This window comes from Natator depressus, chromosome 10, assembly GCF_965152275.1.
Source record: "Natator depressus isolate rNatDep1 chromosome 10, rNatDep2.hap1, whole genome shotgun sequence".
Lineage (NCBI taxonomy): Eukaryota > Metazoa > Chordata > Testudines > Cheloniidae > Natator > Natator depressus.
The window spans coordinates 37087892-37103172 of record NC_134243.1 but is presented as its reverse complement, the minus strand read 5'-3'; the positions used below and the strand labels follow the sequence as shown (position 1 = coordinate 37103172).

Sequence of the window (15281 nt, the reverse complement as noted above, 5' to 3'; positions counted from 1 at the left end):
TCACTCTAGCTACAGCAGGAATGACATAAATGCTAAAAACAGCTTGATTGATTTTTTGCTGTGATAGACAGGAAGACTGGCAGGATAATTGCATGGATCCTGCACAGACTTACCTATGATGATGCACTCATTGCTGCCAGCCATGAACATGGAAGCGGTTTTGGAAGGCAAGTTGAAGTGACGAGCAGCTAGGAAGGGGGAAAGACGATCCGAGGAGTCCGAGGGGATGCTGCTGGAGGACAGGACAGTGGAAACCTGTGTGGACTTAGCCCCTGGCTCAGAAGCAGTCACAGCCAGTTCGGGGTGCTTGATTATCACCCACTCATAGCGTTCCACTTCTGGCTGCAACTAGGTGAGAGGAGAAGAGAAGACAGCCAGGAATCAGTTGGTGAGCATCCATTCCACTGAGGGTTCTGAATATGAAGCAGCCCTGGAGCTGCTCAGACACTGCCAGTACCACTGGTGAGTGATTCAGACTAACCCTTTGGCATAATGGACAGGAATGGTGCCAGAAAGACCTCTGCCTTGTAGAGGATTGAGAATAAGGGTTGGTAATACGTGGTGGTTTCTGAATTACCTTACTACGTATGGCATGCATCCATGCCCAGGTCTTGTGAGAATCATTCTGTACTCAGGAGAAAGGCCCTCCCCATAAAATTGAATAGGAAATCTCCTACCACATCCTTTCATAAGGGATTCCATAGACTTTAAGGCCAGAAGGGCATGGACTGGATCACAAGCTTGTCAGCCCATATATTCCACTCTAAATGGAAAAGGGGTGTTACTGATTAGCTATTAAAATCCAGTCATCTCCATTCAATATTGAGGCAGAACTGCGATTACTACTTACCCTGAATACAAAGCACTCTCCTGTCCCAAAGAAACTCAATTTATTCCCTCCTCGCCTGCGCTCGCTCCAGTCAGTTGACAAATAAGCACCACAGACCTAGAGCAAAGGGCACGGTCAGGAGGCTTTTCACCAGTTACTACTAATAAGAAACAGGGTATTTTAAATTCACTGATACCAAAAGGTTTTGGAACCCACAACTCAAGGTCTAATGTAGTTTGATGTTGAAAGTCTCAAGATCAGTGGATTAAGAGGGCACAAGTAATTTAGACCTAAAGCTAGATCTAGATTCTGATCAGCTAGGGAATGGCCTACAGATTCTAAATTTTAAAAATTATTTTACACCCACCACTTCTGAGAGGAAGGATGGTCCAGTGGATAGGGTGCTAGCCTTGAACTCTGGAGAACAAGGGTCAATTCCCTGCTCTGCCACAGACTTCTTATGTGACCTTGGGTGAGTCACTTAGCCTCTCTGTGCCCCAGTTCCCAATCTGTACAATGGAGATAATAGCCCAGCCTAGCCCCACAGGGATGTTGTGAGCTGCTCAGATACTATGGCGATGGCGGGTGGGCATGTAAGTACCACAGGAAGAAGCATTACAGACAGATCTAGTAACAAGAAAATGAAATTGTGGTAGCCAAATAACCACTTCCTTGTTTTGGTACCAAAAGCATCAACACTCATATCAGACCACATGAGACTGTTGACTGTGCAGCAGCTGCGAACAGGCAATAATCCCAGAGAACTACAAGCATGTCTGCTGCCTTCAACAATCTCGTCCACACTAGCAAGATTTCCCACTGCCAACAATGGGCATCAGGGACAGGTGCAGATGAATTGGTGCTGAGCCCAGTTTAACCTCTAAGATAGCCCAGGACATACACCACTCTAGACTCTGTCAGAAAGCTTGGTTTCACACATTCAGCACAATTTGTGCTAGGTTAGGCATGCAGTTAAATCTCCTACAGTACCTAGTGGTGCTGGAACCCTTTTAATAGTGGGGGTGCTGAAAGCTGGCCCCCTTACCCCTGTCCACACACCCCTAGCTGGGGCTGGGAGCAGTACCATGTTTCTGGGAGGGGGGGACCCAGACAGGGGTAAGGGGGTAAAGACTGGGGGCAGGCACGGGGCCTGCAGCCGGGACCCCGCATGCGGGGCCAGCAGCAGAGCCCCAGCTGCGGGGCCAGTGGTCAGGACCATGGGAGCAGAGCCTGGGAGCTGGGGGGGTGAGGGGCTCCAGGCACGCGGTCAGCACCCCATGAGCAGAGGCCCAGATGCAGAGCCCTGGGAGCACGGCCAGTGGCCAGGACCCAAGCCCCAGCCGCAGGGCTAGGGAGCGGAGTCCAAGGCACGGGGCCCCAGGTGTGGGGCCCTGGTGCGGAGCCCCAGGCGCGGGGCCCTGGTGCGGAGCCCCAGGCGCAGAGCCCCAGGCACAGGGCCAGCACCTGGGACCCTGCAGCACCCCCCACATGCCTAGTTCCCGTGCCTGTGTCAGCACCAGCAGAACTTCTCCCACTGCTGACACCCATTAGCAATGAGTAGCTTTGCTAGCATAGAAAAGGCTAGGAGATAACAAAAAGGTGGCCCGATACTGGAATTTGCTCCACTAGAAGCAAGAAAAAAAAACAACACAATATCTGAAGGGAAGAGCAGAAATTAGTAAATTATTTTTTCAAGCTTCTAAGATGCAATTATAAACATGGAAAGTAAAAAACAGAAAATAGACAGTGTCCTTTTAGACTATTAACATTTCTCCCCTTCCTTCCTCTTCTTCCTTATTTTCTAAGGGATCATACAACAGATCACTATTTGCTCTCTTCATGAAGAGGCCAGCAGCAGCCGCACAGCTAGAGTTAATAGCACTCTATAGGCCAAGAGGCAAATAAAGTTTATGATGGCAGATGCACTCTTTCCCCTCCCTCTGGATATCATGGGCACATCAGCCACTTACCCAGCCACTGTGGCCAGAGGATTAGAAACAATGGGCCAAATTCTGCTTTAATTTACTTGCATACAAACCCAATGAAACTGACCCCTGCAGGCTGCAATGGCACTATATGTGAGCAACAAAACACAATGAGGCCTCCACTGCTGCAGGAGTTTGGTGAAGCCACCCAGCAAGGACATAACCAGAGAGAGAAACGCACAGGCTGCATGCAGCAGGAGCTGAATATTGCAATGGAATTTTAAAAGCCACACAGTATTTAGCAGCAGGCCCTCACTCTCTGTCACCAGAGGACCTCTATTCCTGTGCAGCGCTCATCTCAGAGCTCTAAGAAATTTCACTGCTATTGTGCATTTGGTTTTATCACAACCACAAGATCAGCACTCTAATTTTTTTTTTTGGTGTAATAGGAAATCCAGTACTGCTTTCCCTTTTGAGCACTGCTACTGTACCAGGTTATCCTTGACCAAAAGGAAAACGCCTTCTCTGGATCACAAATGTCCAGTTCAGCACAATCCCACAGGCTCTCACTTCAGTCCTCATCCTAGCAGGGCATGTACATAATAAAATGGATGTCAGGGGTCTCTGTGGAAGTTACTGCAATCTGGTACCATTGCCACCATTACATATGGACTACAACAAAGGGGATGCCAGACCTGGACCCCGCTTAAAGTATTTAATCTGGTATAAAGTTTACTGGAGGTCCCTCATGGCTAGTGAGCACCACACCGAGTACCTAAGTCAAAAGCATGTGGCCATAAGAAATGAATTTCTACACCATCTCCTTTTTCATTGTTTCATAAATTGTGTAGGACAGGATGGATTTTAGGCAATCAGGTGGTATGTGGCATCACCATTTCCTCAGTTACCTTTTACCCTACTTACCTCTTTGGCTGTTGTCTTGATCACAAGGAGAGTTGGTTCATGTCCTTCGCTGTGAGAATAGAACCTGGTATGTGAAGAGATGGCTCCTTAAGCAAACATCGCACTGCTTACATTAACTGTTGTATGTGACCTGCAGTGCCCGCACTACCTCTCCAGCCTAAGATTTGTTTGCTGGCATGAGGTACAATGATTGCTCGGGGCTGATTGCACCACTGCCAGGGTCTCCAACAATACGAGGCAGAGGATAGCAGCAACCTGAAAAAGACTACGGGCCTGATTCTCCATTGCCTTGCTCCTTGCAGAGACACCTGAGCAGAGAGGGGGAAGACACTACTGAATCGGAAGAGCATCATTTTACAACCACTTTGCACAGGGGTAAATGGCTATGCAAGGTACCAGACAGCAGAGAATCAGGTCGTGTGTGTTGGTGTCATGGTGCATGAAAACTTTGCTGCCTCCACAGGCAAATGCTGAGGCATTCCTCTCACTGATGTCTGTCACTCTCACAGGCACTCTGTGCTGGGGCAGAAGATGAAGGAACCCACTTATTTGTTTCTCTTGGTAATTCACTCTTGGTAGCTTCACCTCCCATCCCATTTATTTGTCATTTCTGTGAACAATACAGGATCAGATCAAGGATAATGCCTTTCATCTGATGACAAGTTATTGCTATAACAAATTCACTTGTCTTGGGAACAGAGCAAGATTGACATATTTTGACTGTTAATTTTTAGGCTGTACCATTTTAACACACTTCAGGGATAAAAGCAACTTCACAGAAGACAGCTGGGGAAAGTGGTTTTTGCTAGGCTATGTCTCATCCTGCATATTTTTAAGTGTCTCTTTCCTTTTGCAGCAACCTCTGCTTATTATCACGTGAAATGAGAAGCTTTCAGAGAGCCAGTGTGCATTGGTCTGAAGGGACTTTCGGGCTCATCTATCAAGGGATGCATTCCGATGAAGTGAGCTGTAGCTCACGAAAGCTTATGCTCAAATAAATTTGTTAGTTTCTAAGGTGCCACAAGTACTCCTTTTCTTTTTGCGAATACAGACTAACATGGCTGCTACTCTGAAACCTGTAAGAGCTTTGTGAGTGACTGGTCATCATCAAACCAGCCAGCCACAGCAGTTAAAATTTCACACTAACAGGCTTAGCATGATTTAAATATTTTCATTAGGGACATGGATAATGAGTAGAGAGTGGGGCTTACACAATTCGCAGATGATACCAAGCTGAGAGGGGTGGGAAACTCACAGATTAACTCATTATGCCCATGGAGCCTGTGCCCAGGGCCCACAGCCAATTTGGGGGCACTGCAGGAGCATCGTAACCTGTGTAGAACCTGTAACAGAACTATGGCCCTGCCCCTTGCTCCTCCTGTTCCCCCTTGAGGTGGCGTCTGAAATCATAGACCTGGAAGGGACCTCGAGAGATCATCTAGTCCAGTCCCCTGCACTCAAGGCAGGACTAAGTATTATCAACAAGATGAAATTCAATAAAGAGAAGTACAAAGTACTACACTTAGGAAGGAAAAAAAAAAAGCAAATGTACAACTACAAAATGGGGAATGATTGGCTAGGAGATAGTATTGCTGAAAAGGATCTGGGGGTTATAGTGGATCACAACTGAATACAAGTCAACAATGTGATACAGCTGGGAAAACAGCCAAAATTATTGTGGGTTGTATTAACATGAGTGTTGTATGTAAGATATGGGAGGTAATTGTCCCACTCTACTTGGCAGGGATGAGGCCTCAGCTGGAGTGCTGTCTCCAGTTCTGGGTACTACACTTTTGGAAAGATGGGGACAAATTGGAGAGAGTCGACAGGAGAGGAACAAAACTAATAAAAGGTTTAGAAAACCTGACCCATGAGGAAAGGTTAAAAACCTGGGCATGTTTAGTCTTAAGAAGAGAAGACTGAGGGGGACTGATAAGAGTCTTCACATATGTTAAGGGCTATTCTAAAGAGGACAGCGATCAATTGTTCTCCATTTCCACTGAAGCTAGAACAGGAAGTAAATTGGCTTAATCTGAAGCAAGGGAGATTTAAATTAAATATTAGGAAAAATATCTAACTACATATCTAACTACGAGGATAGTTAAGCTCTGGAACAGGCCTCCAAGGCAGTGTGTGGAATCCCCATCATTGGAGGTTTTTAAAAACAGGTTGGGCAAACACCTGTCAGCGTTGGTCTATCAAGGGAGACTATGCTAGGCTGGGGAAGACACTTAAGGAAATCGAGGCTCAGGTGATCTTTAGTGGGATTCTGCCTGTTCCTAGAGAAGGGCAACAAAGGTGTGACAAGATTATCACTATCAACAGATGGCTTAGGCAGTGGTGCTATAAGGAGGGCTTTGGGATGTATGGCCACTGGGAGGTGTTCATGGACAGAGAACAGTTCTCTCGGGATGGACTTCATCTGAGTAGGGAAGGAAATAGACTTCTAGGATGGAGGCTGGCACAACTGATTAAGAGAGCTTTAAACTAGGAATCTGGGGGAGATGTCCAGGTAATCTCCACGCCGGATTTTAGCATTGAGAGGGAAGAAAACAAAGTAAGAAAGGATACAGCCGTGGGTAGGAGAATGGACATAAGGAGGAAGGGCAGTGTGGATACCAGTCTAATAGGTTATACTGGCTGTAAAATGACCGTGCCTAATCGGGTACAGAATGTGAGCGAGGCCAAACAGCAAAAATTAAGATGTTTGTACACCAATGCAAGGAGCCTAGGTAACAAAATGGAGGAACTAGAGCTACTGGTGCAGGAAGTGAAACCAGATATTATAGGGACAACAGAAACATGGCGGAATAGTAGTCATGATTGGACTACAGATATTGAAGGGTATGTGCTGTTTAGGAAAGACAGAAACAAAGGTAAAAGTGGTGGAGTAGCATTGTATATCAATGATGAGGTAGAATGTAAAGAAATAAGAAGCAGTGGAATGGATAAGACAGAGTCCGTCTCGGCAAAAATCACATTGGGGAAGAAAACTACTAGAGCCTCCCCTGGGATAGTGCTTGGGGTGTGCTATAGACCGCCGGGATCTAACTTGGATATGGATAGAGCCCTCTTTAATGTTTTTAATGAAGTAAATACTAATGGAAACTGCGTGATCATGGGAGACTTTAACTTCCCAGATATAGACTGGAGGACGAGTGCTAGTAATAATAATAGGGCTCAGATTTTCCTGGATGCGATAGCTGATGGATTCTTTCATCAAGTAGTTGCTGAACCGATTAGAGAGGATGCCATTTTAGATTTGGTTTTGGTGAGTAGTGAGGACCTCATAGAAGAAATGGTTGTAGGGGACAATCTTGGTTCAAGTGATCATGAGCTAATTCAGTTCAAACTGAACGGAAGAATAAACAAAACTAAATCTGCGACTAGGGTTTTTGATTTCAAAAGGGCTGACTTTCAAAAATTAAGGAGATTAGTTAGGGAAGTGAATTGGACTGAAGAATTTATGGATCTAAAGGCAGAGGAGGCCTGGGATTACTTTAAATCAAAGCTGCAGAAGTTATCGGAAGCCCGCATCCCAAGAAAGGGGAAAAAATTCATAGGCAGGAGTTGTAGACCAAGTTGGATGAGCAAGCATCTCAGAGAGGTGATTAAGAAAAAGCAGAAAGCATACAGGGAGTGGAAGATGGGAGGGATCAGCAAGGAAAGCTACCTTATTGAGGTCAGAACATGTAAGGATAAAGTGAGACAGGCTAAAAGTCAAGTAGAGTTGGACCTTGCAAAGGGAATTAAAACCAATAGTAAAAGGTTCGATAGACATATAAAGAAGAAGAAAACAAAGAAAGAAGAAGTGGGACCGCTAAACACTGAGGATGGAGTGGAGGTTAAGGATAATCTAGGCATGGCCCAATATCTAAACAAATACTTTGCCTCAGTCTTTAATAAGGCTAAAGAGGATCTTAGGGATAATGGTAGCATGACAAATGGGAATGAGGATATGGAGGTAGATATTACCATATCTGAGGTAGAAGCGAAACTCAAACAGCTTAATGGGACTAAACTGGGGGGCCCAGATAATCTTCATCCAACAATATTAAAGGAATTGGCACATGAAGTTGCAAGCCCATTAGCAAGAATTTTTAATCACTCTGTAAACTCAGGGGTTGTACCGTAGGATTGGAGAATTGCTAACATAGTTCCTATTTTTAAGAAAGGAAAAAAAAAGTGATCCGGGTAACTACAGGCCTGTTAGTTTGACATCTGTAGTATGTAAGGTCTTGGAAAAAATTTTGAAGGAGAAAGTAGTTAAGGACATTGAGGTCAATGGTAAATGGGACAAAATACAACATGGTTTTATAAAAGGTAGATCGTGCCAAACCAACCTGATCTCCTTCTTTGAGAAAGTAACAGATTTTTTAGACAAAGGAAATGCAGTGGATCTAATTTACCTAGATTTCAGTAAGGCGTTTGATACCGTGCCACATGGGGAATTATTAGTTAAATTGGAAAAGATAGGGATCGATATGAAAATTGAAAGGTGGATAAGGAATTGGTTAACAGGGAGACTACAGCGGGTCATACTGAAAGGTGAACTGTCAGGCTGGAGGGAGGTTACCAGTGGAGTTCCTCAGGGATCAGTTTTGGGACCAATCTTATTTAATCTTTTTATTACTGACCTCGGCACAAAAAGTGGGAGTGTGCTAATAAAGTTTGCGGATGATACAAAGCTGGGAGGTATTGCCAATTTAGAGAGAGACCGGGATATCATACAGGAAGATTTGGATGACCTTGTAAACTGGAGTAATAGTAATAGGATGAAATTTAATAGTGAGAAGTGTCAGGTTATGCATTTAGGGATTAATAACAAGAATTTTAGTTATAAGCTAGGGATGCATCAATTAGAAGTAACAGAGGAAGAGAAGGACCTTGGAGTATTGGTTGATCATAGGATGACTATGAGCCTCCAACGTGATATGGCCGTGAAAAAACCTAATGCGGTCTTGGGATGCATCAGGCGAGGTATTTCCAGTCGAGATAAGGAGGTTTTAGTGCCGTTATACAAGGCACTGGTGAGACCTCACCTGGAATACTGTGTGCAGTTCTGGTCTCCAGTGTTTAAAAAGGATGAATTCAAACTGGAACAGGTACAGAGAAGGGCTACTAGGATGATCCGAGGAATGGAAAACTTGTCTTATGAAAGGAGACTCAAGGAGCTTGGCTTGTTTAGCCTAACCAAAAGAAGGTTGAGGGGAGATATGATTGCTTTCTATAAATATATCAGAGGAATAAATACCGGAGCGGAAGAGGAATTATTTAAACTCAGTACCAATGTGGACACAAGAACAAATGGATATAAACTGGTCATCGGGAAGTTTAGACTTGAAATTAGACAAATAACCATCAGAGGAGTGAAGTTTTGGAATAACCTTCCAAGGGAAGCAGCGGGGACAAAAGACCTATCTGGCTTTAAGATTAAACTCGATAAGTTTATGGAGGAGATGATATGATGGGATAACATGATTTTGGCAATTAATTGATCTTTAAATATTCAAGGTAAATAGGCACAATGGCCTGTGATGGGATGTTAGATGGGGTGGGGATCCAAGTTACTACAGAGAATTCTTTCCTGGATATCTGGCTTGTGAATCTTGCCCATATGCTTAGGGTTTAGGTGATCGCCATATTTGGGGTTGGGAAGGAATTTTCCTCCAGGGCAGATTGGAAGAGGCCCTGGAGATTTTTTGCCTTCCTCTGTAGCATGGGGCACGGGTCACTTGCTGGAGGAGTCTCTGCTCCTTGAAGTCTTTAAACCATGATTTGAGGACTTCAATAGCTCAGACATAGGTGAGAGGTTTATCGCAGGAGTGGGTGGGTGAGATTCTGTGGCCTGCATTGTGCAGGAGGTCAGACCAGATGATCGTACTGGTCCCTTCTGACCTTAATATCTATGAATCTAGGTTTACTTGGTCCTGCCTCTGTGCAGGGGGCTGGACTCTATGAGATCTCGAGGTCCCTTCCAGACCGACATTTCTATGATTCTAGGAATTAACTACAATTCCTATGGTTAGCACTCAAACAGGGGTAATTCAGGACTAGCACTCACACTGAGGGCTTGTCTTTACTACGAGGGTAAGCCGATCTAAGTTCAGCTACGTTATTCTCGTAGCTGGAGTAGCATGAGTCGACGTAGCTTAGGTTTGACTTACCATAGTGTCTTCATGGCGCTGAGGCGACAGGAGATGCTCTCCAGTCAACTTCCCTTACTCTTCTCAGACAGCTGGAGTACCGGGGTCGACCGAAGAGTGGTCTTAGTGGGTCTTCACTAGACCTGCTAAATTGATCCCTGCTGCATCGATTGCAGCAGCATTGATCTCCCTGGTAGTGGAGTCCAGCCCTAATTGGAGGCAGGACCATAGCCTCTAATTTTGAAAGCTATCCTTGTGGTAACTGTAACTGAGATGGGGGAGGAGAGATTCAGACTTCCCTGGCACTTGCAATCGGTCACTCCCATAATAGTCTTTGGATGCACATTTTGGTGAGCCATGCTTTGGATGAGGATTTCTGTACCCAGTTAGCATTGGTTGGCTGTTCTTTTCTACTTGTACAATAGGAAAGACTAGGTTACCTGTTCAGGCTGCAGCCATGCTCCAAGGTGGTGAAAAGCAGTAGGGGCTGGCAAAGTGCAAAGCGCTCTGGGATCCAGGACCAGATGTCTCTCATCTCTTTCACGCTGACGATTTCGGACTTGAAGTTCTCAGCATGCACTGCCAAGTGCACGTTCTGTCTGTGAAACATGGGAGACACCGTTGAGAGAGAGAAGATAATCTGACAACAACACACAAAGGGGACAGCTGAACATGAGAACATGCCTAGGTGGAAATGCCTCGGTGAGTACCCTGCTCTCTGAAGCTTCAGGCCACGAGGTGAGGACAGCGTGGGTTTGATGGAGGAAAGAAACACTGTTGCCGTTTGGTGGAATCCATAATGATTAGTGGCTTTACTGGAGAGAACTTTGCAGCTCTTACTCAGCCATGCTATCAATGGCTGGTGCAGAGGAGCTAAATGTTTGAATGAACAGGGGACTATCAGGACCTTAAAAAAAAACAAATTCAGTTAGATTTGCCACTCAAGGATAGCCCCACTAGTACCAGCACAAGAGAGATGCACCCCACAGGGGAGAAAATACAGTAGGTCCACACAAATATTCTGGCACTTCCTGGTCTCTCGAGTCCTGTTTGTATTTGTGGAATTTGAGAATTCCTGCAAATATCCCAGTCACACAAGAGTTGCATAGATATCAGAGTTGCCATCCCCGACAATTTTATCATGAGTCTCATGATATTTGGTGTTTTTGGAAAGCCCTGGCTTCTGGAGTCATTGGATTATTGAGAATCTCTGCTTTTGTTAAAAAAGAGTTTTGCATCCTCATGGTTGCAGAGATAAGCTTGAAAACATGATCCGAGTGCACCCTATACGCTCAGAAACCAAAAGATAAAGTAAAAGATCCCAAATGTATTATTTTTTAAAATCTTGTGATTTTAAAATCCAATCTCTTGAGTTGTGGGGGGCTGACTCATGATTTGTGAACCCTTGGGATTGGCAATACAAGGATCAATACATTTACCCACCCTTTATTACTCTGGGTTAAAGGAGGAATCAATCCACTCAAACCCATGATAACAGAAGATTTAAAAAGTGTTATTGCATCTGCATCTGATGGTGAAGCCAGTTATCAGTACAAGTGCCACAGCCAAGTACATCTGGTGGAAGAGACACAAGGGCTCAAACAAGGTGCTAAAGGATCAGATAACAATCAGCTGAACCAAGCTCTGGAGAATCAATTCTGCATTCCACGAGGGTGTACTGAGTGTGGGAAAGGGTCCCAAGTGTTTGATAGGTTTTACAGTATTTTTATTTCAGCCATTGTTGGTTTAGTTCTTTTCTTTCCCCCACAACTTCACAGAATGCAGAGAGGACCTCATAAATAATGCACTGAGTATGTTAGTGTAGCTAGGAGCTCCCTATAGTGTGAGAAATGCTATATCACTTTATGAAGATTTCTACTTGGGAGTCCTGAGTAGTCACTCATGCACTTGCAGCACTCCTTAGTAACTGCTTGCTAAAGAGAGAGATTGGGAGCTGCCCAACGTTACCAATCCTGTGTCATTTACTATAGCAAGTAGGGCATCTCTAAGCTGCCCCGCTGTCAGCATTCCTAATGGGGAGGCTGAACGTGTGTTGGTTTAGGCACAAGTCGTTTTATGAAGCTCACTAACCTTCCGATAGAAATGTTGAATGAGGCTCACCACTTGCACGGCAGCCCTGAATTCTCATCTAACCATCAGTGTACTTAGGGCATGGCTACACTTGCAGATGTAGAGCGTTGTGAGTCAAACCAGCCCTCGGAGACCGCTGCAGGGAAAGTGCTACAGTGTGTTCACACTGTCAGCTGCAAGTGCACTGGTGTGGCCACATTTGCAGCGGCATTGGGAGCGGTGCATTATTGGCAGCTATCCCACAGAGCACCTCTTCCCATTCTGGTGCTGTGGCTTGTGGGAAGTGGGGAGGGGGTGCAGGGCATTCTGGGTCCTGTCCCAATGCCCCATGATGCATCACTTCGCATCCCAGCAATCCCTGTGCTTCCGTCCACATTTGGCACCATCTTTCAACTTTTTTTGTACTGCGTGCTCTGTCTTCCCTTTCAGTCTATGGGAATGGATCCTGAAGTGCTGAGGAATATGCTGATGGGTCTCGCCAGCATGTCCCAAATGGCAGTTGAGTTACTCCTTAAGCTACAAGCTGACAATGAGGAGTCCAATGATGTTGACCTGTATAACGCACATGACACGAGATTGCTTGGGACATTCACGGACATGCTCACCGCAGTAGAACGCTGCTTTTGGGCTTGGGAAACAAGCATTGAGTGGTGGGATCACATAGTCATGCAAGTCTGGGATGACAAGCAGTGACTGCAGAACTTTCAGATGAGAAAAGCCACTTTCATGGGACTGTGTGCTGAGCTCGCCCCCACACCCTGCGGCACAAGGACACGAGATTGAGAGCTCCCCTGCCAGGGGAGAAGAGGGTGGCTATTGCAATCTGGAAACTGGCAACTCCAGACAGCTACCAATCAGTTGCTAACCAGTTTGGAGTGGGAAAGTCAACGACTGGAATTGTGTTGATGCAAGTTTGCAGGGCCATTAATTGCATCCTGCTCAGAAGAACCGTGACTCTGGGTAACGCGCATGACGTTGTGGTTGGTTTTGCACAAATGGGTTTCCCTAACTACAGAGGGGCGATAGATGGGACGCATATTCCAATTCTGGCACCCGCCCACCTAGCCTCCGAGTACGTTAATTGGAAGGGGTATTTCTCTATGGTTCTCCAGGCACTTGTGGATCACAGTGGGTGTTTCACTGACATTAACGCAGACTGGTTCGGAAAGGTGCATGTCACACGCATTTTTCGGAACACAGGCCTGTTCAGCAAGCTGCAAGTCGGGACTTTCTTCCCAGACCAGAAGATCACTGTAGGGGAAGTTGAAATGCCCCCTGTGATCCTTGGAGACCCCACTTACCCTTTAATGCCATGGCTCATGAAACCCTACACAGGGAGCCTTGACAGCAGCAAGGAGTGGTTCAACAACAGGCTGAGTTGGTGCAGAATGACTGTGGAGTGTGCTTTTGGACATTTAAAGGGCTGCTGGCGCTGTCTGTATGGGAAGCTGGATCTGGCCGATGAGAACATCCCCACGGTTACATCCGTGTGCTGTACCCTCCATAACATTTGTGAAGGGAAGGGTGAAAGATTCACTCAGGCATGGACCTCGGAGGTTTAACACTTGGAGGCTGAATTTGAACAGCCAGAGAGCAGGGCTATTAGAGGGGCTCAGCGCAGGGCTGCAAGGATTAGGAATGCCTTGAGGGAACAATTTGAGGCTGAAAGCTACCAGTAATGTTTGGTGCCCTGCATGGGAGTGAAGTCCAGTGGTTCCAATGTTAGTAGGAATCTGTGTTTGCTACACTGACTTGCAGTGCCTGTTTCTTTCCTGGGCTAAGGTATCTTTTACTTAATGCAATAATAAAGAATGTTTTCAAAGTCAAAAAATACATTTATTGAAAAGATACACAATTGCTTAGGAAACAGAAAGGGCAAAGGGATGGGGTGGGGAACGGTACAATCACAGATTTGCATATGTTCTGTTATCATACTCAGCCTTCCTGTCTGGAGTGCTGTGCAATGACTGCTGCACTTCAGGATGGCTATACTGCATGGTGAATGGGGGTTGAGTGCAGTGGGTAAGGGTCGTAGTTTGCAGGACTGGGTGGTAAAGCTATAGGTGTTGGAGGCAGCTGGTGGCGATAACAACCCGGATGTTGGGGAAAGTGGGTTGGAGGTGACATGGGGGCATAAGGGAAAGAGTTTTTGGACAAGGGCTGCAGGGCGGGGCAGGCACAGAAGTGCTCCCCCTGCATTGCTACAAGCGCCTGTAACGAGTCCGCTTGGAGCTCCATAATGCTTAGTAGCCGCTCCATGCTTTGGTGCTGGCGATTCACATTCTGCTGGCAGACCCTCCTTTCACTCTCCCGCCACTCCTGCGCTTTTTGATTTTCATTAAGGGACTGCTGCATTACTTCATGCAGCATGTCCTCTTTGCTTCTACGTGGCTGCTTCCTAATTCTTTGGAATCTTTTGGCCACTGATAACAAGGATGGCAGAGATCTCAAGGTTACATCTGTAAAGCCAAAATGCAACACTTAACAGAGGCAGCATTATTCACACCAGACAGAGCAATGATTCGACCGTACTTAAAGTAGACAAGCACAGTCTACACGATAGCAGAAACTGTCCGCCCCAAAGCGAGCGCACATAACCCACAGGAGCCCCAAAATGGTGAGTAAGCACAGGGGCAAGGGGGACTGATTGTTTCACGGCTGTACTGTCCTCTGGGGTTCTGTGCCTTGGGGAGAGCCAACAGCTGCAGGGGGCCCCTATATGGAACACTGTTCCCACATTTTCCACAGGATGAGTTTGTCCTGGGAGATATCTCGCTGCTGAGGGTGACCTGGGAAGCAAGGGAGGGTCTACTACAATGCAGCTTCCGCTCTGGCCCATATACAGCTTGCCTGTGTGTAGCAATGTTCCTCCCCCTTCCATGGCACAGTGGCATGGACATGGTTAGCCTTACTGGGACAAGGAGCACAGTAGCTCTGCCAAGGAACCTGCGCAAGCGGATTGCCCAGCTTCTGCATGAGACCTTTGAAGACATCACTGAGGCCGATTACCATGGATGTGAGGGAGCACATCAACCCCCTATTCCACTGCTAGGCATGCATGCAGCCCTAACTCTCCTTGCCCCAAGATCCCGCAATGAACTTCCTTCCCAAAATAAAAGCTGCTTACCAGACATCTCCTCTGGCATTTGTTCTTCCCCAAGCACCGGATGCTACGACTGGCTACCTTCCTCCTGACTGCATGCATCTAGGGATGTCGGGCTGTCCCCTCCTCCTCAGCACCCTCGCTCTCGCTTTCCTTCTCTTCCTGCCTCATTGAACTGGGCTCTGAAGTGTCCAGGGTGGTCGTCGGAGTGGAGGTGGGGTCTCCCTCAAGTATTGCGTCCAGCCCTTTGTAGAAATAGCAGG

At 46.3% G+C, this 15281-nt stretch overlaps 1 protein-coding gene across 2 annotated transcripts in view; it reads right to left on the bottom strand.

The window, feature by feature from the left end:
• TBC1D24 (TBC1 domain family member 24) overlaps positions 1–15281 on the bottom strand; it is a 60331-nt gene that overhangs the window by 4474 nt on the left and 40576 nt on the right. For both annotated transcript variants that reach the window (XM_074965751.1, XM_074965752.1), the window contains 4 exons: positions 10265–10423; positions 3679–3742; positions 851–946; positions 114–348 (listed from right to left, as the gene is read on the bottom strand). In XM_074965751.1, coding sequence (XP_074821852.1) covers positions 114–348; positions 851–946; positions 3679–3742; positions 10265–10423 — 554 coding nt within the window. The remainder of the gene's footprint in view (positions 1–113; positions 349–850; positions 947–3678; positions 3743–10264; positions 10424–15281) is intronic.